The sequence below is a fragment of the Marasmius oreades genome, chromosome 11 (assembly GCF_018924745.1).
Source record: "Marasmius oreades isolate 03SP1 chromosome 11, whole genome shotgun sequence".
Classification (NCBI taxonomy): Eukaryota; Fungi; Basidiomycota; class Agaricomycetes; order Agaricales; family Marasmiaceae; genus Marasmius; species Marasmius oreades.
The window spans coordinates 2,212,984-2,238,582 of record NC_057333.1 but is presented as its reverse complement, the minus strand read 5'-3'; the positions used below and the strand labels follow the sequence as shown (position 1 = coordinate 2,238,582).

At 47.5% G+C, this 25,599-nt stretch overlaps 9 protein-coding genes across 9 annotated transcripts; 5 read left to right on the top strand and 4 right to left on the bottom strand.

Annotated features, from left to right (window-relative positions):
- Window positions 1-228: 228 nt before the first annotated feature.
- Window positions 229-2,230, top strand: E1B28_003525 (uncharacterized protein). The gene is made up of 3 exons (XM_043160516.1): window positions 229-294; window positions 342-1,153; window positions 1,226-2,230. Exons 2-3 carry the CDS (start codon window positions 412-414, stop codon window positions 2,071-2,073), a joined length of 1,590 nt encoding a protein of 529 aa, XP_043002473.1. The 5' UTR covers window positions 229-294; window positions 342-411; the 3' UTR covers window positions 2,074-2,230.
- Window positions 2,231-2,445: 215 nt separating this feature from the next.
- Window positions 2,446-6,513, bottom strand: E1B28_003524 (uncharacterized protein). Its single transcript, XM_043160515.1, has 10 exons — window positions 5,870-6,513; window positions 5,606-5,810; window positions 5,332-5,480; window positions 5,043-5,253; window positions 4,648-4,985; window positions 4,457-4,591; window positions 4,028-4,403; window positions 3,770-3,957; window positions 3,448-3,716; window positions 2,446-3,380 (listed from the first exon to the last, which is right to left on the bottom strand). Exons 1-10 carry the CDS (start codon window positions 6,375-6,377, stop codon window positions 2,871-2,873), a joined length of 2,889 nt encoding a protein of 962 aa, XP_043002472.1. The 5' UTR covers window positions 6,378-6,513; the 3' UTR covers window positions 2,446-2,870.
- Window positions 6,514-7,906: 1,393 nt separating this feature from the next.
- E1B28_003523 (uncharacterized protein) lies at window positions 7,907-9,173 on the bottom strand (the record flags this gene model as incomplete). Its single annotated transcript, XM_043160514.1, has 7 exons — window positions 7,907-8,252; window positions 8,307-8,397; window positions 8,461-8,619; window positions 8,682-8,760; window positions 8,811-8,832; window positions 8,888-8,934; window positions 9,000-9,173. 7 exons carry the CDS (start codon window positions 9,171-9,173, stop codon window positions 7,907-7,909), a joined length of 918 nt encoding a protein of 305 aa, XP_043002471.1.
- An 828-nt stretch (window positions 9,174-10,001) lies between these two features.
- E1B28_003522 (uncharacterized protein) lies at window positions 10,002-14,387 on the top strand. Its single transcript, XM_043160513.1, has 22 exons — window positions 10,002-10,312; window positions 10,364-10,399; window positions 10,453-10,680; window positions 10,742-10,806; window positions 10,864-10,888; window positions 10,940-10,979; window positions 11,031-11,089; window positions 11,145-11,412; window positions 11,468-11,908; window positions 11,969-12,020; window positions 12,079-12,217; window positions 12,277-12,287; window positions 12,346-12,448; window positions 12,502-12,520; window positions 12,583-12,624; window positions 12,685-12,800; window positions 12,859-12,903; window positions 12,960-13,403; window positions 13,456-13,573; window positions 13,630-13,756; window positions 13,817-13,897; window positions 13,954-14,387. The coding sequence occupies exons 1-22, from the start codon at window positions 10,064-10,066 to the stop codon at window positions 14,123-14,125; spliced, it is 2,880 nt and encodes a 959-aa protein (XP_043002470.1). The 5' UTR covers window positions 10,002-10,063; the 3' UTR covers window positions 14,126-14,387.
- A 103-nt stretch (window positions 14,388-14,490) lies between these two features.
- Window positions 14,491-15,052, top strand: E1B28_003521 (uncharacterized protein; the record flags this gene model as incomplete). Its single annotated transcript, XM_043160512.1, has 2 exons — window positions 14,491-14,802; window positions 14,873-15,052. The coding sequence occupies 2 exons, from the start codon at window positions 14,491-14,493 to the stop codon at window positions 15,050-15,052; spliced, it is 492 nt and encodes a 163-aa protein (XP_043002469.1).
- Window positions 15,053-15,570: 518 nt separating this feature from the next.
- Window positions 15,571-16,059, top strand: E1B28_003520 (uncharacterized protein; the record flags this gene model as incomplete). The annotated part of the gene is made up of 1 exon (XM_043160511.1): window positions 15,571-16,059. The coding sequence occupies one exon, from the start codon at window positions 15,571-15,573 to the stop codon at window positions 16,057-16,059; it is 489 nt and encodes a 162-aa protein (XP_043002468.1).
- A 962-nt stretch (window positions 16,060-17,021) lies between these two features.
- Window positions 17,022-18,616, bottom strand: E1B28_003519 (uncharacterized protein; the record flags this gene model as incomplete). The annotated part of the gene is made up of 10 exons (XM_043160510.1): window positions 17,022-17,246; window positions 17,311-17,431; window positions 17,498-17,597; window positions 17,664-17,822; window positions 17,881-17,959; window positions 18,021-18,042; window positions 18,125-18,157; window positions 18,212-18,431; window positions 18,494-18,512; window positions 18,575-18,616. The coding sequence occupies 10 exons, from the start codon at window positions 18,614-18,616 to the stop codon at window positions 17,022-17,024; spliced, it is 1,020 nt and encodes a 339-aa protein (XP_043002467.1).
- Window positions 18,617-21,009: 2,393 nt separating this feature from the next.
- E1B28_003518 (uncharacterized protein) lies at window positions 21,010-23,061 on the bottom strand. Its single transcript, XM_043160509.1, has 3 exons — window positions 21,665-23,061; window positions 21,450-21,603; window positions 21,010-21,399 (listed from the first exon to the last, which is right to left on the bottom strand). The coding sequence occupies exons 1-3, from the start codon at window positions 22,886-22,888 to the stop codon at window positions 21,059-21,061; spliced, it is 1,719 nt and encodes a 572-aa protein (XP_043002466.1). The 5' UTR covers window positions 22,889-23,061; the 3' UTR covers window positions 21,010-21,058.
- A 619-nt stretch (window positions 23,062-23,680) lies between these two features.
- E1B28_003517 (uncharacterized protein) lies at window positions 23,681-25,597 on the top strand. Its single transcript, XM_043160508.1, has 6 exons — window positions 23,681-23,805; window positions 23,864-24,936; window positions 24,990-25,013; window positions 25,065-25,119; window positions 25,178-25,242; window positions 25,293-25,597. The coding sequence occupies exons 1-6, from the start codon at window positions 23,802-23,804 to the stop codon at window positions 25,350-25,352; spliced, it is 1,281 nt and encodes a 426-aa protein (XP_043002465.1). The 5' UTR covers window positions 23,681-23,801; the 3' UTR covers window positions 25,353-25,597.
- Window positions 25,598-25,599: the final 2 nt, after the last annotated feature.

Sequence of the window (25,599 nt, the reverse complement as noted above, 5' to 3'; positions counted from 1 at the left end):
ACCCGTTTACGAGCCAACTAAGAGAAACGGTACAGTTTCACGGGTCGATAGCTATACTGAGCACTTACGGCGGCTTGTCACAAAAAGGGATTCGGTTGAAGAGCGAAAAATCACAACTCTGCTTGAAGGAAATGCTGCATTGTAGCTTTTTCATCTCGATAGATAGAGGCTGAGCCGCTAGTAGGGTCACGGTGGTGCCCGTCACGCGCGTCAAAAGTTGCGTTTTCCACGATGATGAACCGTGATGAACCGCCTCCTCGCCTCAAACCACCATCGTCACTGAAACTTGAAAAGGTAAGCACCCTTCGCGGCTTTGTAGCATCCTCTTACTCGAATAATAGGTCCAACTGGAGAAGGACTGAATCAATCCTTTATCGACTTTCGTGCCCGTTGACCATTTGTATGGTATAGATGTCGAACCGAGCTTCAGAGAGCAATACAATTGAAGGAACCTTTATGACGCACGATATTGCGGAACTGCGGTCCCTTACTCTGAACGATCTTCCCGACATCATCAAGCAGACCGAGCTCGGCGTCGAGGCACTTGAGGCGAAAGAGGCAGAACTGGAGGGTGCATGGATTGAAGCTCGAAGACAACGTCTGCAAATGAGGAGTACTCTCAATTCATACCGAAATTACGCGACTTTTATCTTCAGATTACCGAACGAGCTGCTCGTATTGGTGTTTGAACGCTGTGTTGATACATACACTGGCCATACGCTCTCGAAACACGCAATCCCTTGGGTCTTGGCCCAAACCTGTCGTCGATGGCGACATGTCGTTCTCCGTACACCGTCCCTCTGGAATCCGATTCGTATTGACACTCGTCGTCTCCCGCAAAGTCCAATACAGATGATGAAATCATGGTTGGAGAGGTCACAAACGGTTTTGTTATCGTGCACTGCCTTGATTGATGCTCCCCCCTCTGAAGCAGACGTAGAGGAGCAAATATTCCAACAGGTTCTTGCCCATTCTCATCGCTGGGGTCATTTAGCCATAGAATTGAGGGCTCGCTGCGACCTGTATTACCGATTCGCCTCTGCAAAGCATCTCTTCTTCTCCAATTTGCGATCTCTTCACATATTTGTGGAAGCTCCTCCCTCCTACACGATAGCTCCTCCTGTTTTAAACCTGTCGGCTCCCTCTCTGTCCAGTGCGTCATTCCTGCTGCTGATCCCCAACGTTCATTGGCAAATTACTTCCCTTCCGTGGTCTCAACTCACAGACTTGGAGATATCGTTTGTTACGTCGAAAAAGTTTCTCGAGATTATCAACGCTCTGACGGTTCTCGAAAATTGTCACTTATCAATCAGCTCAGGATTTATTCTTGACGTTCAGATGGTGGCGTTTTCACCTTCGTTGCGATACTTGGAGGTTTTGGGACCACTTTCCAATATGATCAACCTTCTTTATTACATCTCTACCCCGTCACTACTTCGCCTTTTCCTCTCTCCGCCGGACTGCAGCACGATACCATCGGTTGCGGCTCACAGGCTACTGCAATCGGTTGTTAGTTTTCAAACACGGAGCCAATGTCGGCTGAGACGGTTGCGTGTGCCGATCACCTTCTTTACTTCCAACACGTCGCCACGAAACTTCGATTGCCTATCGTCAGTGCAGGAGCTGCACGTCTGTTTAGAAGCGCATAACAGTCATCAATGCTTTATTCAAAATCTCAGAAACATCGACGTGCTTCCACACTTGAAGGAAATGCATGTGCTCGTCTTGTACGATCGCGTGGAGGAGACGTTCCGTTTCTTTTTATCACAGTTTTTGGATATGGTGGAGTTACGGCGACGTTCAGCGAAGTCCCGTAGCTCGAGGCAGTCTTCTGTCATGTTGGAGTCTATAGAGATTGACATGATCAGAAAGTACGGTCGCCCAAAAGTGTCAATCTCCATAAATTACACGATATCCGCGCGTCTTGCACGATTACAGAGAGAGGGCTTAACCTTACTTGGAGGGGTGCGTGACGGAAAACTGCATCCATTTCATTCCTCGTTGAACTATTGGGATATCGAGAAACATGAAAAGCGTTGGTCTCAGGGCTTGGGTGGGGTGATTAGTTGGTAGTATGTTCATGTTGACAAATGGATTATGGACGAGGATGTGAATGGAACCGGCGCTTCAAGGGTTTCACGAAGAATCAAACCTCGAAATGACAGGTATAAAACTTGCGATTTCAAGGGTTCTGTTTCACTACGACCTATCTACTGCTCTTTATAAACCATCGGAAATACCTAAGACTAGAGAGTAAAGCTAGTGCTGCCATTCCTCTCGTTCCAAATCCTCCATCGCTTTCAGATTCCGAGGTTCCAAACCATTTTTTGGTGTTACCTATGCAAGACGTAGTGCCGCCAAGGGACAGTCACCGGCCAGCTAATGAATCACGAAGGGTTTTAAATCTTTACAATATCCAGACTGAGTCTGAATATCTGGTTACATCTTTTTACAGATTTATTGGCTCGCAACATTCAAGTACTTGTTTACCATCTCTAGCGACAGATGTTCGTTTCAATGGGACTCCTACGAAAGGGTCAGGATTATTGGGGACCTCGGGGATTTAAACGTGGATGAATGATATACCAGAACCTCGAGAAATCGTTTCGTTTATCGAGGATGGGTATACATGGCATAGTTCGTAGATAGTAAAAAGGTAAACAAAACAAGAGATGAAAGGGAAACGGAATTAGGCAACGCGAACGTAGATTATAACCGCCCCCTCCCCCAATCCGTAAAAATACATTCACAGTACTAAAAAAGAGGAGGAAAAAAAAGAAGAAAAAAAGAATTTGTCGTAACATTTCGGGAAAAAGAAAGAAAGAAAGAGAAAGAGAATATCGTTTGTGCCGAGCCAACAACAACGCAGCCTAAAGCTCCGGAGGCCCACCCTCTCCCTCCGGCCCAAGCACCACATCCACTTTACCCTTCTCATTCATCACAGCACCATTCCCACATAGTGCATCGACACCCTCATCCCTACACGCCCTAACCTCTTCCTCACCCATTCCACGAAGCGTCGTATCATTAGGAACCCATATCGTCCTTTGCGGCCTTGACACAGCCGGGTGCGCAAACCCGTACGCCTGCTCCGGCGATCTCTCCGACGCTTTAGGCACGTTCTTCTCAGTCGCTTCACCTTCACGGTTTTTCGATTGACGAAGAGGAGTGTCATCTTTCGTATCCATACTAGGACCACGTGCGGTCTTCTCATTAATGACAACAGATGATCCTTCTTCGCCCACAGCACCCTCAGTTGTCTGGATCCGATCTTGTTGATCTTCAACATCAGTTTCCGCGTGCATTTTATCCACCAGCGAAAGTGGCAGGGCATGAATCAGAGGTCCGTACGAGTGGTTGGTAATGATATGGAAACCAGCCTAAGCGTTGGAGGCAGAAATCGTCAGATCGAGAAACGATGCGAACGAAGAAAGAAACTGCACTCACAGTAGCGACAATCAAAACAACCGTCAACGCTCCCATGATTACTGCTGTTCCCCCGGCAAGGAAGAATAACGCAGCGAGGCAAATCTGTTGAACATAGAGTCCAACGAACAAATGTTGGATCGCTTTCGGGAAAAACAGTCCACCAGTATCGGTCGAGATATCCTGTTGATAGCAGTACAAGAACAAGAACTTGTACATTTGGTAGAAAGCGAAGAATGTGAAGCATGCGAGGCCGTTAATGATTGGGGATATGATGCTGTATCCCAGGGCTTAAAGGGAACGATGTTAACATGGTTCAGGAGATCACAACGAAGAGACTTACAGATGGTGACCAACAGCGTAATGCCAGGGAATAATGTTCCCCATGCAACACTGTTCATACCATATTTGAGGGTATGAACACTCCGAGGGGTACTACCGAGGATGAACAGCTTCGCATAGTAGATGACCAATGCGACGATCTGTAAAAAGCCACCAGCAGTGCCCGATAGTCCTTGTAGAACCACGTAGCTGAGGTAAAAGAAAGAGAAAGAATTAGCGCATGGACTTTTGAAAAGAGGCTACACAAAAATCAACTCACGTCAAGAAGAAAGTCGATGCATGAGGTAGTTTCTGCGCCAACAGGTTCGGAATCTGACCTGGGTTCTTTGTCAACTGTCCCAAACCAGAAATGATTCCCGACGCCAATGTCACGATCAAGAAACCGTGCAGGACCTGGAAGATGAAGAACCGAGTCATCAAACTCAGCTCGACGCCGCTCCTGGTGGGAATTCCCTCAAACGATGCTAAAAGTCGGAGTATGATGGGTAGCAGCATCATCAAGACAGCGAGGAGGACTGGTGGGAGAATGCCCGAGATGATTCCTACGACGACTTTCGGAAGGCCGCAAATCCAGTTCAACCACGAGTAGGTGCTGCATAACGAATAGACGTTTGAAACGGCACCGACAAAAGCAACTGTTGATCGAACGTGAACATTGGGGAGGAGATATGTATTTAAAGACGCCTACCTGGGAAAGCCCAGAGCAAGATCAAACCTAACGTAAGTGCCCAGCTAATGGCAAACCGTATCTGCATCTCATACGGGTTCAAGCCCAAGTTACCCCAGATCACGTCGGACGGGGAGATTTCAATGTGTTTACCACCTGCATAGAAAGGCCAATTAATGAATGTACAGTGGACAAAAAACTGACGTTCTCACTCATTCTGTATGGTTCATGATGAACGAGAACCTGACCAGCCAAGTGTGCCGAAATCTGCTTGCGGAACGTGATGAACGCACTGCTGAGTGGTGGGTAAGGCTCCTGGGTCGCCGTGCCTGAGGTTGAGGTGACGGCCACATCTCTTCCTGCCTTCTGATCTTCTGGGGCACTCGCGGCGTTGGCTCCTTTCCTCGTCTTCCTCCTCAAAACCTTTTCGCCAACCTTCTCACCAACGGCCCCCACTTTACCTCCAACCGTACCGCCGACCTTCCCAGCAACACCGAGGATACCCTGCTGACCGGTAAAATGGTCCTCGTCTTCGGAGTCATCTTCGAGCCTGCACGTTTATATTAGCGACTTAGGGGTCATCGAAACGACATGAGAAAACACCCACATAAATTCTGAGTCACCACTAACTATGGCATCGGGAATTTTACTTCGTGCCTCGTCCAGCAGTTGCGTGCAGGTCCTGATTTCCTTTCGAGCCCATTCAATCGTGTCCACCTTCTCCCCAAACAGTCCTAGGAATCCCAATTTGTGAGCAGGCCGTTTTTCCTTCGGAACTTCAGGAATGCTGTCATTGGCCCTCGGAGATGACTCTGGATCTGAGCAAGTGATGAACCGAATAAGAGTAACCTAATCAGGAAAGTGTTGTATGACGCAAAACGGGTAGAAGAACTGACCGCTCCCTTTTCCATTGCCTTTTGCGCGTTCCTTTTCCTCTTTGAGTTTCATCTTCGCAGTAATGCTAAGGAGTTTGGTTTCCGCTGATTCGAGCTTGTTGCATGCTTTCATTCGGCGGTCGTAGATTTCTGGCAGCTCGCCTAGATCCCTGCACAAATAGGGGCAATCGCGTCAGTAACGCCGCATTTCGGAAGTGTCAAATATAACTCAAAGAATCCGATACCGAGGCTTCGTGTAAAGGCTTCTTTCCTAAGACAAGGAACTATTACGTACCGATTAATCCAGATACTCTTAACACCACCCGGCAAGGTATCGAATGTTTTTCGCAGCGCGGCCTGTGTGAGATAGCGTGCAGGAATGCCAGTGATAAGGACACTACTGGCCTGCACGGTCTTTGCATGATCTGAGTCAATGAGGTGGCGTTGGCGGGTGACGAGAAAATGCCGCATTTCATTCTTGATGTTGTAGAATATCCAAACTGGCACAATGAAAGAACGTCAAGTGAATATGCATCGGAAAAAAAACAAGCACACTCACGCGTGGAGAGCCAAACGAGAACGATGTGTGCGGCGTATCTGGGTTTCTTGTTCGGCTCCACATTACCAAACACAAAGAGATCCAAGCCATCGTTATTGCCCACTCTTGACCCAACGCTTGTTACAGGCAACAACACAGCCCAAGTGACAATCCAGATAGGGAGGAAAATCTTGACCATCATCCTCAAGAATCTGACGAAAAAGTAGGCATCGAGACCATTAGCATGCTTGATCGCCTTGTGGTCGGCTTTGAAGAGATAGAAAGGCCATGCAAGGAAGGCGATTGGGTCAATCCGTCTTCCGGAAGCGGGAACAAGAGGAGAAATCCTCTCCCGTTTCTTGGGTACATAGCTTCGTGGCTCGTAAATGGATTTGAAGTATGGACGAATAAGAGTGAAGACCGCGATTTCGACGCCGAAGACGATGGCGTTGAAGACGAGAGCAGTAACAAAAGTCGCTGTGGATGCTGTCTGCGCGGATTCAATAGTGGGGTCGTCGTTGCTGGACATGATGGTGGTCGTAGGTAAAGGAGGGACTGTCGCTGGAGTAGCGAGTGCGAGTTGGTAGAAAATGCAGGGATGATGTCACAGGGTCTACAACGCGTGACCGCGTCAGACTGTTTTTGGTTTGGAGTGATGGGCTCCCAATGATGAGTCAGCTTCTGTCTGAGATCTGTCTTTTTATCGCTCAGACAAGACTACTATTATGTAAAAGCTGTTCAATGAACCATAGTGACTCCCTATCCCTGACATGGGCTCCTCGACTGCGGAACTGTAGACGGAGGTTCTTTAAACCCGGACTTCTGAGTGATTATGACTGCATTCATTATGTCTTTCCTGTTTTGAACATTACTAAATCCAGTAATATTTTCGGAAAGATCCGAACACACACGTGTCGCGCTCTTGTTCGCGACTTCGCGGTGCTTGAACTTTACAACTTCAAGCCGTGGCGAGATTCCAAGCCAATTCCAGGCTAGAGATCACTACTCTAGATAGACAAGTGGATAGGTTGCCGGGTTGGTACTCAGGCTCTTATGAAAAGAAAGCGTCAGGTGAGCCGTTGTACTAAGTTACGAAGAGGAACCTTGTAAATTCAGCTTCCCGGCCACAGATTCCGACTTCTCTCCATACCGACCATCCAATGTTTCTGTTTCTGGCGTGTGTATTGTACTGCGCTACTGTCTCGTAGATTTGACGGATGTGTAGTGGGGGACGTGACTTGATTGTGTACCGCTCTCGTTCGTATTCGTTCGAGTAACGAGTTCCCAGTCTGCCTCTTCCGGACTCTTTCAACCAATTCGAGCGTTTTGATCTCCAAATGGTGGCCAATGGTGACCGAATGTGGTTCAATGCCTGCATAGGTAGCTTGTCAAACATCTCCGATTAGGGCGTATTTAAGTAACCCGAACTTTAGCACTTGAGTCATGGCTGGCACTAGCATTAAGGGGTAAGTCACGGTATAGTAGCTGTCCGAACCAGTTGGCCAACACAGCATTATGATTTGGTTATTTCCGTTCAAGTCTTCACGATACTTGCGAGCCTGCTGTAAAACGAGTAAACCCACGATCGGGTGGCGATCTAAGCCACTAGTAGATAGCACTCACCCGGCCCCGTCAGTGTACCGTGTCTTCTGCTCAACCCAAGGAGGTGTCAGCTTTGTATTTACCCCGACCGAGACAGTGGCATGTAAAATGGACGACGGCACGCTGCTGTCAAGTCTCTGTGCAGAATGTGAGGGATTTCGTTTCAAGAAATTTTGCAGAGGTATTCGAACAACCAACGGCGCATCGTTAGCCGAACACCGGAAACCAGGAGCGCCCACAAGGGCCCATAAAAACCCATTTTGATATTCCCACGTTAAGCAACAGCACAACTTGATTCTATTCTACAAAAGATTACGTGCTACGTATACATACATACTACATGGCATATCGTCATACTATACATGAATGCGGTCGATAGCTACATGTGCCACCACAGGCGTTTTCACTTCCCCAACATGGAACGCAGACTCCGATGGGACACTTATATGTTGGGAGCTAATAACCGTCAACGGGTATGTTACGGGAGATAGACGACCCGGGACAGTTGAACACATCTGAAGGTTTGATTCTGGTAGGGATACCATGTTTATGTGATCCCGGTCCACTGTGATGCCCAGCCCCACACGAAACATGATCAACAACGGTGCGAAAACCTGGGTGTTTTGCAGCGTCAGAAGGTAACAGTCCAAGGTAGATTGTGTGATAGCTCCTCACCATGATTTGGGGAAGTAAAGCATTCATCACGGTCAACGCCGCATGTCCTGATCCACCTTCTTTGATTCGAATGGTAAAGACGGCATATATCGTGAGCGCGATGGGGATCATCATGCCCGATTCCAACCTGTGAAAAAATGATCAGAACAAGGGGGTATACAAGCCAAGTCTTGAGACGAACGTCATGAAAATGAGGGATGTATATTTGTTGAAAAACGTCCCATTGGGAACCAACTGTTGTAAGCGTCTTCGGATCCACCATAATCTACCTGCTATAGGATAAAAATTAGATTGAGGTTGGTCGAGCGAACGGATCGTGATGGAGATCACCCTACCGATCAGCGACGTGAGCAGAATATTGGCCCCAATGTTTAAGAATAGGGCGGCCGTGGAAAAGGCAATCGAGTCATGTACAATGGTATTGTAATTGTTTTGGTCAATCACAGGTGTGTGTTGTATCTTGATGTATTCGGAGAATTGAGCGTAGAATACGCCTGACGATACGAGGTCAGTTAGAATATCATATCTCGTACGTGTGGTAGCGTTGATAACTCACTTGTAGTCCCGAGCATCATCAGAGCGGGGAGGACCACTACCTGGTAATTTCCTTCCCAGATATTGAAACATCGATGAAGCTGGGTACCGTTACAATCAGGCAAGATCACAAGGTAGTAGTAAAACTCACCAGTATTATGAAGGCCAAAGCACTGCAAGATGAAATCAGTTTCTTGTACAAAGCTACCGAAAGAATTAAAAGCGTACTCCACCAATTGAAGCGTTACCAAGTAGATTACTCTGGTCGTGGGTAACTCGTGAACAAAAGAAGTTAGATCTTCGGCAGAAAATGAACAAACCTGCATGGCAATAAGTTCACCCTGAAATCGAAAGTTGCCAAATGACCGAGCTCCTCAACGGTAGAAAGAAAGTTGACCACGGCCGTAATGGTTGCGAAGAGAAACAAGAGCATTGTGGACACCATGTGGAACATTGCATTTTCGCGCTCCTTGCGTTGGCGCAGCAGATACATCACGGTACCAAACAGAACCATGTTTGAGCCTAGGATCTACTGTTATCTTCCAGGCGAGAGACAGTCGAAACCCGGCTCACCATAGATAAGGCTATGAGCCTATACATAACATGTCGTTGAGAAACTTCGCGGCAGGGCTAAAGAACAAGTCGTACCAAACCTGCAAAAAGGATGGCAAGGAAAGAGCTTGAAGCCTCGGGTTGAGCCATGAAGACCAACAGTATTAGATTATGCTTCTGAAGACTTTATAGGAGGGGTTCATGATGGATAGTTGACTTCGATCATCGCTGAGCACCGGGTTTTAGGACCTAGGTTGGAGGTCCAGCGTTCAGACGGCCGTACTGTTATGGTGGCCGTATAACCGTACTTGCGTGAATAGATGTTTCCTTTTAATTTTGCAGGAACCCATAAAGGTGCATATCAGAATAGGAAAGCAACAGCAAAACGGGAACAGCGCAGATCTTCAAAAAAGGAAACTTCAAGCTCGGGTAAGCAGCTCGAATGTAATGGAAATTGGGGGGAGTTGCGTACCAGACGTGCTGCAAGAGTGCACTAGTTTCATCTAGATGAAGTATGCGGCATTCGAGCTGGAGAAGTTCGAGCTCTCATGCATCATGATATTTTTCGAAGGCGAACACAACATTATGAAGAACAGGCTCGAGGTACGATGCAAGTTCGGTTCCCCCATCCTCTTCTAAGGTGGCAAGATGTGCTGCAATCATGTTCCTGTACATGTTTGGTGAAATCAGAGTCGCGAGATGGTGGGAATCATCTATGGCGGTCGAGCGTGACCTTACCGCGTAACGACCTGCCCTTAAGCCACCCACGTGGTGACCACAATTGTCGTCGCTCACAGTCAGTGCTTCTTGTTCTTCCTCCTTGTTCTTCCTCACTCCCTTACCATACCCACCATGGAGGCCTTCATTCAGCCACTCTCTCATATTGATGGAGATGAGCTTGATGTGATGGAGTTGCCTATTATTAGTGCGCCTCCAAAGCTTCAAACTACGTCCGAGGAGTCCGTCCGACGCTCGAGCCGAGTTCGACAACCTCCAAAACGTTATACCACTCCCGAGAATGAAAATGGAATCAAGCGCAAGAGAAATTTAACGTCTGACACATCTGGGGTAAAGAAAAAGAAAATAGATGAGGGAAAAGTGGTATGTCAACTCCCTGACATCGTGGCGTTGCCTCTATTGAATTTATTATAGGCCATCCAAAAAGCCGCCATGGGAGAGAAAAAAGCAGTGCGTATACTTGAGTTATTGGCACTATAAAGTATCTTAAATTTTGATCGCAGAACACCCAAATTGTCGTCGAGAGACGAGCCGAACGCGACGCAAGGCGGTCGCAATGGATGTTGAGACATCGCGAGCTCATTCAGCCTTTGCTTCCCACTTCCAGTAATCTATTATCAAGCCTTGAATCCAGTCATCAACCTAGCAAGATCCCATATACCCCCTACCACGAACTGGAAGAGCAGCCGCAAAGCGTTAGTAAACAGCTGGGGGAGATGAAAGATTACCAGGTGTGTTTACTCAGCGTATGTGACTGTCAGTCTCCCGTCATTGAATTTTCTATTCTTGCAGCTGCTTGGACTTTCGTTCTTGGTCTATATGTATAAAAACGGGATGAATTGTCTTCTTGGGGATGAGTAGGTTACCGCTGTCTCCGCAGCTAGGTACACAACAACTGATCGTTCTTCTCACAGGATGGGTCTCGGGAAGACACTTCAAGTGAGTAATCGATTGACTGTATGTTCCCGCTGCTGAACAAATTTACTCAAGACACTATCTTTGTTTGCTTGGATAAAAGAGAACACACAAGGTAATATCGCTACAACTGGCAATACAAGGGCGAGTTCTGATATCATTTTAGGACCATTGGAGCCTCACCTTGTCATCTGTCCCTTGTCGGTGCTATCCTCATGGGAGGCGGTGAGTTCCTCGTTTCTTTCTCAGCAATTCCTGCTAATACACAATGTTTTCCCAGGAAGCTTCCCGATGGTTACCCACTTTCAAAGTCGAACGTTTTTATGGATCTTCCGCAAACGAACGTCATCGACTCCGCAACTCTGTATACCGCGGCCTTGGTACTGTCGACATTGTCCTCACCACTTACGAACAATACGTGAGTGAGGATACCTGGTTCAAGACTCGGCGATGGACATACTGTGTCCTGGACGAGGCCCACCGCATCAAGAACGCAGGGACAAATGTCGCCCATAAGCTCCAACATCTCGGTGCTCTGTATCGGCTGAGTAAGTCTTCGATCTGCCTAGTGGCTGGTCTTCGTGCTCAACAATCGGTCTATAGTTCTCACTGGTACACCGGTTCAAAACGACCTCTTCGAACTATGGAGCTTGTTCCACTACCTCTACCCCTCTATCTTCACGCCAACCAGCGAGCAGCTGTTCCGAGACTCATTCGACATCTCGAAGGGATCTTACTCGTTACCCTTCGTGAGCGCCACCAAGAAGTTTCTCTCGAAAATTATGTTGCGGCGCACCAAAGCCAGTATTCAGCTCGATATACCCCCACGAGTCGAGCATACCATTTTTATCCCTTTGACGGAAGCTCAAAGATTTTGGTACTATCGTTTGCTCACCCGGATGGATTCGACAGAGCTTCAAGCTATTTTCAACGAAGTTGCGTTGAATTCGGTGAATTATGAGGGCAGGAGGGAAGTTCTGTCGATGTTGCAGAACTATATGGCCTGCGAGAAAGAAAACAGAGGCACTGGGAATCAGAACCAACGTGAGTTAGCGTTACTTTCCCGGTCTCAGAACTGCAACTTATTGCCTTTCCCCCCCGCAGAGTGGAAGAAACTTATGAATCTTCTCCTGCAACTGCGAAAAGTGTGTGACCAGTGAGCTGCCACCCCCTCTCGTTTTGCCAGTTTCAGTCGTTCTCATTACATATGACAGCCCATACTTATTAAAAGACGCGGAGCCAGACCCGTACCACATTGGCGAGCACGTTGTAGCTTCCTCATCGAAGCTTATTGTGATTGACAAGATCCTCGCTGACGTCTTACCGAAGGGCGAGAAGGTGCTCATCTTTGCTGTGAGTTACTAATCGCACCCCTCCCTGATATTCCTCTGTGTCTGACTTGCATCTCGTAGCAATGGTACAGGTACAGGATCCTTCCTTCCGAATGCTTGGTCCAAGACTAATGATCACTGAATTCCAAGTATGCTCGACGTCCTGGAAGATATGTTACACCTACGGGGTATCAATTACGCTAGACTGGACGGCTCAACACGGCGCCCTCGTCGAAATTTAGATATTAAACTAGTAAGAACAAATCTCTGCGAACCCTACCATCGCTTATATCGTTGCCGGTATAGTTCCAGCATGAATCGTCGAGTACGGATCGATTTTTCCTTAAACTGCAAAACTCGATCGGATCTGACTCTTGCTTTGATTAGACCTTCAAGTGTACCTGATTTCAACGAAGGCCGGTGGTCTTGGTGAGGATATCGTGACACCACTTGCTTCCGACCGTGCGCTCACCTCCGACTGGCTCGTAGGCATCAACTTGACCAGAGCATCTACCGTCATTCTGGCAGATTCAGACTGGAACCCTCAGAACGATCTCCAGGCGATCGCACGAGCACATAGAATAGGGCAAAAGAAGACCGTGAATGTCAGTTGTGCGAACCCTCACCTTGCAATCAGTAAACTCATCAATTTGATACATACAGGTCTACCGTCTGATATGCGGTGGGAGCGTCGAGGATCAAATGCTGGTGCGTATAAACCTTGATTTACGTCAACAAGATAGCTTACCCCCGCGGGTATATAGGACCGTATACGTCGCAAACTTTTCTTGTCAGTCAAGCTTATGGGCTCGGACAACACTCCGGTTTTAGAAGGCGAGGAATCGTCGATGAAGTCCAGCGAGCTCATGGACATTCTACGAAAAGGAAGTAGCGCTCTCTCGCACGATGGCGCTGGGATGGATCTTGGTTCCTTCCTCGCGGCACCTTTCTCTAAGATTCTTGAAGAATCTCAGTCGAAGGAGAACGCCCGGGATGCGAAACTGAAGCATGACCTCAAAGAGGATGGTGGTGGTGATCAGAAGTTGATTCACGACGCCGAAGAGGAAGAGAAACGGCTATTGAGCGGGATAGCGGCTGTCAGGTGTCGCTTGTTTGAGGGAAAGTTAGTAGAGAGAAAGGCGAAGGAGGGGGGGGAGCCATTCGAAGTGCTGGAGAAGGGTAAGAGACGTGTTGAAGCGCCGAAAGAAGTAAGAATTTCTGGGTATCGTGTTGATGAATTAATCGTGACGATAACTACAGGTCATCCAGAATAATGTTGCCCCAGTGAAGAAACTCAAGCAAGCACTGGAATCTCAAGACTTCTGCAACCACTGTGCAGATGGCGGGGATCTTATCATATGCTCTTTTTGCCCTCGAGGTGACTCTTCCCTTCTTTATCCATTTACTGGTTGGAGGTTACAATTTTTCTCCTAGTATTCCACCGTGAATGCCGCGGTCTCACGCAAAAAGAAGTTAAGACAATGAGCTTTATCGCGTGTAGCCAACATGCATGCTGGGACTGTCGAAGGAGGACATCGGATGCTGGGTACCTCTTGTTTAGGTATAGTTCGGACTCTTCTTCATCTCGTTATGAGACTCACGATTTCGCGCTCTACACTAGATGTCGTACATGCCCTCGAGCACTCTGTGAAGACTGCCTTGAAGACCCATTCCAGCCAATCGACGAGTTCTTACCAGAATTGTGAGTCAATCCTTCGTTAAAACAACTGTCGAACGCCCACTAATCGTACTTGAAAGCGAACTTCTGGGTCACAATGCGAGTCCAGGTGCTTATTTCATTTACTGCAAACAGTGCCTGGAGCAGTCCAAGACGGAGCCGAAGTGGTGGGAGGAATGGATGAAGGAATCTAGAAAGGTGGAAGAGGCGCTCGAGAGGAAGTATGCACAGCAACAAGAGCGGCGGGTGTGATTTCTTTTCCTTCCTTGTGTGCATTCCGAACCTGCATTTTCTAATAGTACCATAGTCAGCTTATCGAATTTGTGAAAGAAAGATAATGTATGTACGATACTTGGTGTTGTTCTGCAGTAATAAGCAGCAGTATATACTTCTCTACTTCCTGGTTGCTATGGTTCTGCCTCTGCGCAAGGGTGACCGTGCCATAGTCCAGAATTCCAGCCTATTCGGCGGGAAATTAACAGACCCTGTACACTCCTATATTATTAGCTCCTATACACACTCCTTTGTGCATGTTTGGACGGCTAATGCTCTTTTGCCACCATCACACACCATCTTTTGAAGCTTGAAGCTTCAGCCTTCAGGCCCACTTGATCACCATGAAATCCACCATATGCGACAGCTGTAGAAGCGATATTCCCCTCAGAGTCCCAGTTCTCCCAATCAAAAATCACCTTTTCCGTTCAGACTACGTTCCCACCGGGGTCGAAGTCAACGAACACTCAAGAGCTCTCGAGGACGAGCGCAACCTTCTTGAGTACTGCGACCAGGAAATCGTTCGTATTTCCCAGCTACTCGGAGACCTGAAGAGAGAAAGAAAGCATATCATGGAGCGTATCCCCCTGCGAAAGACTTTCCTCTCTCCAACCCGTCGTATCCCAGTCGAGATATGGAGGGGCATTTTTTCGCTGGTATGTTTATCGGGCTCCTCATACTCTGTATCGTTTTACTGTTGTACTTGTAAAACGTGTTCGTCGACAGGGGACTGCAAGGCCGTACACGCCAGCCCTTATGATCTACTACGTGTTTGTACCCACTGGAATCGTATCGTCACCAGATTCTCTCAACTCTGGGCTTCTATCTTCATATGCGGAGATTTCAGCGAAGATTTCTCCCGTCATCTCCCCAATCTTTTCCGGAAGTCTGGCAACACCCCCTTGACCATCTTTGTATCCTTAAATTTGGATCACACTACCTCGCGACCTTACGGCAGTTACGACTACAAACCTGTGGTCAATTGCATCTTCTTGATCGCCGAGCACATTCAGAACCGGTGCAGACGATTGACCATCAATTCTCTTTGCTGGAAATTTATCATACAGGAGGATATCAATATAACTTTTCCTGCGTTGGAGTATTTAGACACCGAAATCCCGCATTTGCCCTCCACCTCGACTTGCAGCCTAGACGCACCTCTCCTTACCCATCTGAAGCTCGGAAACATGTACACTTTTAAGGGTCCCAGTGCTATTGTCGTTCCCTACAGGAACTTAACGTCCCTGGTACTTCAAGACAAACACATCAAACCACACGAGTTCATTGTAAAAGTCCTTCCTCTTTGCCCAAACCTTCAAACCTTAACGGCGCCGTTCCAGTTCGCTACTAATCCTGACATGGAAAACTCTATTGCCTTGTAACACCCGATAGAGATCACATCGCTCAAACACTTACGGACCCACATGGCATGGTTCCGATACGATCTCATGTCTCTCTTCAGACACTTCGAGTTCCCTAATCTTTCCTCTCTCGAAATTGAATGGTCGGAATCATATCGAGACGGCGACAACGCTCTGAGCCCACTGGAAGAAGACCCTGACTTCCCTCCTGCTTTCTTCCGCTCGCTGTCGGGGTTAGAAAAGCTGAAGTTGGTGTTCCTTGAAAGATATCGACGCAAACGTGACCCGAAGCCCATTGATCACCTCACATCCTTTCCAGAGATCTTAGAAGCATCACCCTCTATAACGGATTTAGAGATTATCCAAGAGGGCTCGGTTAGGGATAAGATCGACACATTCAACACTACTTATCCCTTTAATCATTCGCGCGGACAGTCCTACACACGTTTTAGTTCCAAAGTTGTCCTCCCTATTCATCTTTCACAGTTCTTTTCCGTGTTTTTGTTGTTCTCCAAGAGGCGAAATGGCAGGATTAGAAAGGTGTCTATTTGATATGGCAGAGAGCCGAGCGAGGTATGCTGAAGTCTTCAACCTACGCTTAGAACACTCGAAATTCAGCTATAATCACCCATTTCCGGTTGGAGCGGCACGGGTATGCAGGTGCGATGACCATGGAATATCCAGTTTTTTTGCGGGTATAGAGAACAGGTGGAAGGCTTTGGAGGAGTTGGGTTTGAAATCTGGGATTCGGGAGGTAGTAAAATAGCTGATGGTACCTCAAAACCTAAAGTCAGGTTGTGTGCATTTGCAATACTTTGAAATATCATAGTCCCTATGCAGTGGGGAGCGTATACAACGGGATCATTAACACCCCGACTTCCGACTCAGCGCTGTGGTTTCCGTCTGCAGATAGTACTAAACATCGACAAAAACACGCTCAAAGTGCAAACACACAACGGTCATCTTCAAGTAGTGGTGTTACGTATCTATGTAGTACATTCAGGCAATGATAAATGCCGAGTAAACATATTTTGGAACATATTTAGGTGTTCCTTCTGACAAGCTGTCGCCTTCCGATTGAGGAAACTACGTGTCGTACCGTATGTTTGGGGAAATTCACTCACTTTGGAACCTCGGATGTTGGAAGCGATAGCAGGCTTAGCACGGGAAGGGGTGGAGGTAGTAATTGAGACGAGATGGTCCCTGCACCCATGAGGCATGCTGCATTCACTAAGTATGTTAAGTGTAATCTGCCTCACTCGGGACGTCGTCGAAGTGTCACTGGCAGCGCCTTAACAACTCCCGATTGTATCAATAAATTAATGGACAGTTCCTTACACTTGTACGGCTCGGGCTGTTGTAAGCCATTTTATCCATGTATATCCCAAACAGTGGCTTCCGGATTAATGAATGGATGCCTGTGATAACCAGCTTGTAACCAGCACTAATTTCTAGATTTTTTTGATACAATCTATCGTACAAATAACAACAACACAACGCGGTTAATCCCATTACTAGAACGCCCGCCCCTTACTAGGCACTGTATCCAGCTCCACATCGTCCGGTTGGCCCATAGATACCGACACCCTAATGTCCCGACTTATATTTAATAAATGGGGTTGCGATCTACTTTGGTTGGTTGTAGATCTCGTTGCGTATGAACTCGAAGTCTTGACATGATCACGTTCGACTGTGAGACCTAAACCGACGCGAACCATGATCAACAAGGGAGCGAAGGCCTTTGCAAAAGTAGGATTTTAGCCCAGAACTAGAACAAAATAAACCACGAGAAAAGATTCATACAATGACTTGGGGTAACATGAACGCCATGATCACAAGTGCGTCGTGGTCGCCAGAAGTGTTACGGATGCTGTAGACCGTGTAGATGATGAGGAATATGGGAATAATCATTCCCGATTCCATCCTGTCGACGATGATGGAGGTCGTCAGCAAAAAATGAAAGAAAAATGAAAGACATGAGATGACAGACGTTATGGCAATAATGGAATCGTATTTTTGCGGCAAGTTCCCTATAATTCCGTTACCCGTGAGATGCTGCACCCGTCTTTTCAACCACCATATTCGACCCGCTACGTTCGAAGGGAAAAAACTCCAGATTCAGGAACCTCCGTCACCAAAAAACATTGAAGACTTACCGATTAGCAGCGTTAACAACGCGTTGGCAACGGCAGCCAAAATCAACGCAGCGGTCGTGAATGCCAGTGACTTTTTGAGCACCTCACTGCTCGTCTGTTGTTGGAGGCCGGATGCGAACTGGATTTTGATGTAGTGGCGAAGTTCGTAGTAATAGACACCTGCCAAAAACCAAAATTATCCCGAAGTTCAGGCGGGATCACAGGGATTGGTACTCACCAGTTTCTGCCAGGATAATCACGACAGGGATGACGATCACTAGGTAATTACGACCCCAGATGCTGAAACAACGATAGACCTGAACGTGATATGTTACTTATTCAGCTGCGGACATGGGCGTTGATTTGAAACCGACGAACCAGTATCATGAATGCAGTGAAACTGAATGGAGGAGAACGGAGAGTGTGCCACGATGAGGTAAGTGATCAGTATCAAAACTGTGGAAGATGAGCAAAAAATATACTCGACGAGGTGAAGAACCACATATTGGATAATACTGTCAAGAGTGATCAACGATCGAGGGCCAATCAATAGGTCAACTAAAGCTCACCTGCACGCCGAGAGGTTGATACCCGTAGCACTAGGGGAAGTACCAGGCACCAGTGGTATACTCAGATATCCCCCAACAACCGATGCTGTCCCGACCACAGCAGATATAGACGCAAACGCAAACAATAAAACAGAGGAAAGGACTATGAATGTGGTTCCTTCCCGCCTTTCCCGTTGCCCTAAGAGATATATTCCCGTCACGAACAAAACAGTATTAAGGCCTAGTATCGCAGGGAATGGGAATTTAGTCCAAGCTCGTCACCAATCATGTGTATCAGCATACCATAGAGCAGAATCTGACTCTGAAAATCGAACAAATAATCAGTAAATGTAGCGTAGGCATCGTACTGAAATCGGAACATACCCAACCAGAAAAAAATAGTACTAACAAGGGCGAGGAGGCCATCGGATGTCGAGGGTGAGTTATCACAGGTCAAGAATCGATGACACTGGTATTAAAGCTACCATCATCAGACGGAGCGGGTGCCTGATCAAGCTTTTGTATAGCTTGAAAGGTGCCTCAAAAGGTTCTGAGCAGTGACAGTGCCTGACGACCGGGCGAAAAAGCTAACAGTCCGAATCAGCTCATGAATAGAAGACAACTCCAAAAACCTTACCTTCTGTGGGTCGTCGTATACGGCTCATGAACTTGTTGATTTAAATTTAACCAGGGAAAAGCACATCACATAGAACCTCCATACGATTAAGTCAGGATGGGAACTAAGAATCATATGCGGCAAAGTTCGCGAGTTGTGTGGTTCCGCGCCCTGACGTTGACATTCATCAGTCCAAACTTCACCCGGTATATAAACCCCGGCCTCGGCCTCGGTGAATCTCGATGTTTCCGTGAATGTGCCACAATCAGACGTTTTGGCGAGCTTCAGGGTACCAAGTGGCTGGAATCCCACGCCAGAATAGCTCAAAGGGTATACACCTCAGTGAAAAGGGCTATATTGGAGGGTGAATTTTGACGTGGGGTCCATGTTGCCTAGGAACTAAACATCCATTTACAAGTAAGCTAAATGGCTTACTTGGATATACGGTGTGAGTACACAACCTCGAAACGATTCGATGGCCGAAAAAAAGATCCGCAACACGCGCCTCATCAGGCCATAAAATCACTTCTAAACTGGGATGAAGTATTGCCGTTCAAGTAAGGCATGTAGCGAAGTCATTCGTTCCTAGTGTCATACACGTATCACAGGTCAGATCGAGTTTCTAAACTTACATTGACGCACATGAGAACTGACCTGGGCGTCATCGAGGAGGCATACTGTCACCGAGACAACCTCCAAATCGCCTTCAACCAAGCCCACGGAAGTTAAACACCACCGACAAAGGCTGTGTCCTCGTTTGACAAAATACTGCGCCTCGGTAAGAGAGGTGCCCTACTTCCGCCAACAGCCCGATAATCCATAATAGACATATTTGTGAATTGTCTGCGAGGTTGAGATGATAGTTCTAAAAGTAAGTACCACACAGGTCAGACGGAAAGAAGAGACAGTTAATATGGAGGCCCTCACTTTGGTCACCCCTTTTGCCTCTAGACTTCCAAGCTCCCTTCTGACATTCCGGGGAGTAGTATATCGCGGCTTACAGTCAGAGTCCATGATCTGCGGCCAACAAATTGGAATGGGGACGCCGCGGGATGAAAACGGACGATAAGCGTTTCGGGGCACTTCCGTGTGAGGTGTCCAGGAAGTGTCTCTGGCATATTCTCTGCCGCTGGGATGGGCTATCAGTCTGGCTATCGCTATGCCAGAGATGTCGATGAACAGTGAACGTTTGAACAGCCGAAAACGGTGTCAACCAAGGTCATGTGACGACTTGAGGGCGGGCCTAAGGCCAGATCCCTTGCAGAAAGCTGGAAGCTGGATTGGGAATTCGACAGAGAGCGCAAGCTGTCTGAAGAGTCGAGAGAGTCAACTATCAGAACTTTGTGATCAAAGTTCATCCGCTGCCAATGGGGAATTAATAGCTTGCTGGTCCAACACCGCGAGGGAAAACCATCTCCAGTTATTCTCCATTGCTGTTCAATGAATATTAGAGCATGGTTTCCACCACGAGCGTATCGCAGAGTTTTCGCTGCTGTATCTGTGTATCGATGACATGGATGATGGGAGGAGGATGCCTGAGTTTACAACGCCTTGACATCGTTCATGATGACTCCGGTGCCTTCAATAACAGTCCTTGAATTGCTATGGAGAGACAAAGTTCTGAACTCAGTGAGACCTCAATAAACGTTCCAAATACGCACCTGGAAATCCACACTACACCAAAGGCTAAAGCTTCCGAGTCGTAGTCTTGTTCCGAGTAGAAGGTTTACCTGGCGACAGGCCCTTTAACCTCGTTGTACTAATTGTGCATGACAGAAAATCAGGCTACCGGCCTTACTTGATGATGATGATGATGATATGGATTCGACTGGTGGAAGCGTTCACCAGCATTGTCTCATGGATCAAGAAGCGTAATGCCGAGACAGATACAGCTACGTGAACGTGAACAAAATGACAAATATAATATATCACTGTAACTCACATATATCTCGTCGTGTACTAGCTGGTTAATGTCCTTGTACTGGGAGCCGCTGCGCGTGTGGACAGATATGGGCGTAAAGTCGAAGGTGGTGTCACATTTCTGGGTGACCTTGTTACGGTGACACTTTGGATTCTAACCTCGACCAACCGTTGACTTTTGATTCAGAAAATTAGAGCGCGAGGTAAACCGTTACAAGACTGCATGAGAATGCTCAGCAAACTGCCTACTTCTGGATTCTGAATATCCGGCTCGAGCGGTTAAGAGGTATGCACATGGTAAATCGTGGAATCTCATTGCGAATCAACACATACTAAATAGATTTCTGAACCTGTTTCTCGGACGTGCCACCAGAACCAGGTCGAGAACGTATATTCACTGTGATTACTTTACGTTCCCATGGAACGCAAGCAATGCCAACAACAGCTGTATCCTCTTTCGACCATCTACCCAGTACACGTGCATCCGAGAGAGAAATTGCTTTTGCTTCCATCGGGTCCTTCCGGTAATCCATGAGAATTGCAACGCCTTGCGGGTACTGGGCACGACGATCATCCATTAATCGTTGATATTTTTTGGCACGCGATTGATAGTCGGAATAAACACATTTACGAAGGAATGCAAGGTCAAGGGATGACGGCCCTGAAAGTAGTACTGCAGAGGTTCAGAGGGGATGAAAGACGCGTTGAATCGGAACCACTCACTTTGGTCACTCCTTTCAAGTCTCCCTTGACATTCTTGTCGGTGGTGAGCTTTCCAAGCTCCCTTCTGGCATTCCGAAGAACAGTATATCTCTATCTTACAGCCACTGCATCGTTTGAATTGATGAATTGAGGTCAACGAATCGCGATAGTAGCACTGATTTGGCCTATGGGGTAAACAACTGTACTTTTGAAGAAAAAAAGTCCAGGTTACTCACGTTTTTATATTCACAAACGGCGGCGTCATACCATCCAAGCTGAGTTTCACGCCCTTCCTTATATATCAGGTGTTTTGCGTCCGCTTCCGCAAGTAAAGTGATCCAAGCACCGTGTAGACGAGGGCCAGATCCTTTGAAATGGGGTTTGGGGTCTAATCCTTTCTTTTGCACCTTCTTCAGTGAGCGAATCACGCGAACGAACACCCTTCGATGGTACAAAAGCGATGTTATGTGTTCCAGTGGTTGCGCAAAGATTTCTGCAACATCGACCGGAAAGGGATTAGCGGAGTTTCGCAAAACCCGTATCACCAAATCGCGATGCTTGAAGATGGAAAGCACGAGGCCAGCATCCAACGCCTCCAGGAGTGAAGAGATATCGGCAGTGAAGCATATGTGAAGGAATTCGAGACATTGCTGTACGTTGCTAACGACTAGATGGTCGGTCTCGTTCCCGTTACATTTTGGGTTTGCGAGTTTGAGTAAGATTAGAACTATCCATCTCGGGGCATTGTTTTGGAGAAATCCTTTGAGAAAAGGGGAAGGAAGCTGGTCTGGCCTCGCGTATAGTTTGCTGAGGGTTGCAGCGAGCAGTAAGCTACGCCGAATGACCGTAAAGTATTGGAAAACCGGTTTACTGGCCTCGCGGATTAAGTACTTAATGAAACTCCGGGGAACATCCCAGCGCGGATTCACAAGCAGCTGATCCAAATGATGCTTTGCAACCTTTCCGTGAGGAGTGTTTCCGCCGTGCATGAGCAAGAAACGGGCGTAGGAACTTGCACAATCGCAGAAAGCTGGGATAGATGGAAATTCAATGTCATTTGCAAAGAGCCATAATTCGACGGAGAGCGCAATTATTTTGGGAGCCGAGACAACGAGACGGTCAAGTTCGGTGAGGCGGATTCCCGTATTCCATCCATTTGGGATTGTCCGGTAAACGAGTAAAACAGGTAACGGGTCGAGGATCATTTCAGCGAAGGAGTTGCCTGCGGGCGTGGTAGCTTGCTGGTCCAAAACTGCTCGCGACAACGAGAGAACCCATCTCCAGACACCATCCCACTCCTCTTCAATGAATCTGCAAGCAACAGTGCTTCGATCGGAGTAAATTGCTTTCGCTACCTGTGTGAGTAATTGAAGGACTTTTACGGTTGCTGTGTCTGGGTGGTCGAGATCGATGACATTAGGAGGAGGACGCCTGAGGTCCAAACGAATTCTCCTGTCCATGATGTCTTCCCAATGTCTTCCGGTGGCTTTAGGATCCTAGGTGTAGAAAGTGCTGGAAACTCGAGCACTCAGTGACCTGGGACGGTGGATACAATGTGGGCACGTTGTCTCTGAGGAAAGCAGGGGAATACATAAATAAGACGACGGTAGATTGCCAGTGCGGACGGTAGGCGGAAACAAGCACTTGCCTTTTTTGGATGATAGTTGCCCCTGGGTGCGACGGCCGAAACTCAACAACACCGTAGTATACTCTACTATCTAGACAGTAAATGAAGTCTTGGTTTAATTCCAACACGCTCGGAATCTGATTCGCTTATGTTAATTGTGCTCTTTAAACTTGGGCATGCCTTCGGAGACTCAAACTTGCACTAATGGACAAATAAGCACCCGCTGCGGGAGACACAATAAATCCCTTTCTGCCAGCAGAGTGTACACGATGGCACAACATTCACCTTTCCAAAGGCCCTTCTAGATGAAAAGCTTCCCGAACTTCTGCAACGGATCTGCGCCACGCGTTCCTCTGAAAGCGTAATTTTATGTGGTACAGCAATCACGGGGTGCCAGTGTACGAATAAAGTTGGGAGGTGAACTTGAAGGAGATTTCAGTGGAGAAGTTTACCGAATGATGTGAGGTCTAAGTTGAATCAAAGTTGGCTACCTCGCATAGTTAAATGGGTGTTCATCGTAAGTGTAACGATATTGTCGAGTCAACTTGTGGGCACACAATGGGCGTCAGAATTACATTCACGGCGCTTCACTGTCACATCGGGCCTTCGTGTGACTCGTTGTGACTTGCGGTCCTCCCTGTTCCTCCCTGTTCCTCTTCCTCGTTTCAACTTCCTCCCAATCAGTGCTCCTTCTTCCCTCTTCAGCGCATAATCGATAGGTGCCAAAATTGGTCTGACGGGAACAGATGTGTAGGTATCAACGCCACTTGTGAGAAACCTTGAATTCACCGAAGACCATGTGCCGCAGCCAGTTCAGAATTCCAGAATAATGGTCCTCCTCCTCCATATTCTCCGACCGAAAGGTCCCCAAATTATGGATCCTCGCGCAATCTTTATCAAGGCTCGGTAACCCGTCCAGGAGCTTCGATGATTACGAACGTTACCTTTGTATCACAACGCACACCTTTACTTCCGAGGTCTTCAGCAACATCGAACCATACAAAACTACGATTAATGTTCAGGTTTATGCTTATAACCGGCATATTTTTCGTTGGGATGATCACTTTCTACTCTTTCGAACGTTTTTTCGCGGTTCCGACATCCTGGATAAACCTCACACCCTCACCCGAATGCACCTCAATTGGCGCTCGAACTTACACCGGCATACTCTCTTACATGCCAGAGGGCTACCATCCCTACGTATTTTGCTCATTCATTCCCGTAACCATTCACGGCAGAAAGATACCCCGTCCTCTTTCCTGTTACTCCGAACCCTTTGAACGCGAGGTCGATTCACCGCCCCGAAACGTCACCCATACCATCACGCGAGGGAAATGGCTTGTTGATTTTGGGGAAGGAAGCTGTATTCCAACTTGGGATCCCTTACCATCCGGCGTACCGAATCCAACACCCGATCCAGGATGCCATTCTTACCGGATACGCGGATACACGGCGTTCATGTCACTCTCTCGCATACCACCTGGCCTTGATCCTCTTCATTCGTGTCGAAACACACCTGCTGTTATTAATGGTCACCGGGTCCTTCCTGAGCAGTGCCAGCTCGAGCAGATATCCAACGGCGAAATCCTGCGAGCACGGTTCATGGTTGAAGAACCGAGCTGTACACCTGTGTGGACGGATGTACGACCGGATTACCAATGCGCGCGTTATGGGGTCAAGCGGTTTTATGGGTCGCTAGCGGGAATAAAGGAGTTGGATGGGCTCAAAGTGTGTAGGGAGGTGCCGTATGCATTCTTCGGGAAGGAGATGAGGAAACCGGATTCGTGCGAACGTGATGGGTCGGGAGGGATAAGAGGGATTTGGGAGATCGATTTCAATGTTCCGGAGTGCCACCCTATTCTGAGAGACTTGAGGGATAAGGTGAATTTTGCCGTTGGTTCGTTGACTTTTATCCTGGCTTACATACCTTGCAGGGCTGCGCTGGCACTAGAAATAAGGTACAGAGTTTGGGATCTTTTTTCGTTGTGGGTCTGACCATCGAGTCATAGCGGGTTGAAGCTCAAGTGGTTGACATCGGGAAACATGAAGATTGGTACCGAATGTGTGAGCGCAATTCCACCCTTTTCTCTTCCTTCCTAACACAGACACGTTCTTCGAACAGGTACTACTACTCCCTTGCGATGGGACGGTGTTGTCTATTACCCCACTCAGTGTGAGAGTAGGACGGTATGTTTTCTCCTTCCTGACTTCGTTCAGCGGCTTAATTTTCGTCGCAGATCTGGTTCTTCAACTACAAAGTTGCTCTATACGATATATACGATCCTTCGTGTCGGTGAACTCGAACCACAACCCACCGTCTCCTACTTTCTTGGCTTACCACAATGTTTTTTGTCGTCACCATATCGTTCCGAAGTCTAGCTCTCTGTACAATATACTTAGCCAAATTTCCATCTTTTCCACGACTTTCACTACATCTAAGCCTGTACATCATGGTCAATCAAACTATCATCGGTATTCGCAAGTCGACATCAGTAGGCTCGGTGATAACAATAACAATCTAAATCAGTCCACATCCATAGGATC

Bases quoted from the DNA above. Each gene is read 5' to 3' on its own strand.
- E1B28_003525 (XM_043160516.1), top strand. From the start codon at position 412: ATGTCGAACCGAGCTTCAGAGAGCAATACAATTGAAGGAACCTTTATG. The intron at 1,154-1,225 runs GTGCGTCATTCC...CTCAACTCACAG, and splicing joins GTCGGCTCCCTCTCTGTCCA to ACTTGGAGATATCGTTTGTT.
- E1B28_003524 (XM_043160515.1), bottom strand. From the start codon at position 6,377: ATGTCCAGCAACGACGACCCCACTATTGAATCCGCGCAGACAGCATCC. The intron at 4,404-4,456 runs GTAGGCGTCTTT...TTCGATCAACAG, and splicing joins CTTGCTCTGGGCTTTCCCAG to TTGCTTTTGTCGGTGCCGTT. The intron at 3,381-3,447 runs GTGAGTGCAGTT...TCCAACGCTTAG, and splicing joins TTGTTTTGATTGTCGCTACT to GCTGGTTTCCATATCATTAC.
- E1B28_003522 (XM_043160513.1), top strand. From the start codon at position 10,064: ATGGAGGCCTTCATTCAGCCACTCTCTCATATTGATGGAGATGAGCTT. The intron at 11,090-11,144 runs GTGAGTTCCTCG...ATGTTTTCCCAG, and splicing joins TGCTATCCTCATGGGAGGCG to GAAGCTTCCCGATGGTTACC. The intron at 13,404-13,455 runs GTAAGAATTTCT...CGATAACTACAG, and splicing joins GTGTTGAAGCGCCGAAAGAA to GTCATCCAGAATAATGTTGC.
- E1B28_003518 (XM_043160509.1), bottom strand. From the start codon at position 22,888: ATGGACAGGAGAATTCGTTTGGACCTCAGGCGTCCTCCTCCTAATGTC. The intron at 21,604-21,664 runs GTGAGTAACCTG...AGGCCAAATCAG, and splicing joins CCGTTTGTGAATATAAAAAC to TGCTACTATCGCGATTCGTT. The intron at 21,400-21,449 runs GTGAGTGGTTCC...GAACCTCTGCAG, and splicing joins ACTTGAAAGGAGTGACCAAA to TACTACTTTCAGGGCCGTCA.
- E1B28_003517 (XM_043160508.1), top strand. The intron at 24,937-24,989 runs GTGAATTTTGCC...CATACCTTGCAG, and splicing joins TGAGAGACTTGAGGGATAAG to GGCTGCGCTGGCACTAGAAA. The intron at 25,120-25,177 runs GTGAGCGCAATT...TTCTTCGAACAG, and splicing joins TGAAGATTGGTACCGAATGT to GTACTACTACTCCCTTGCGA.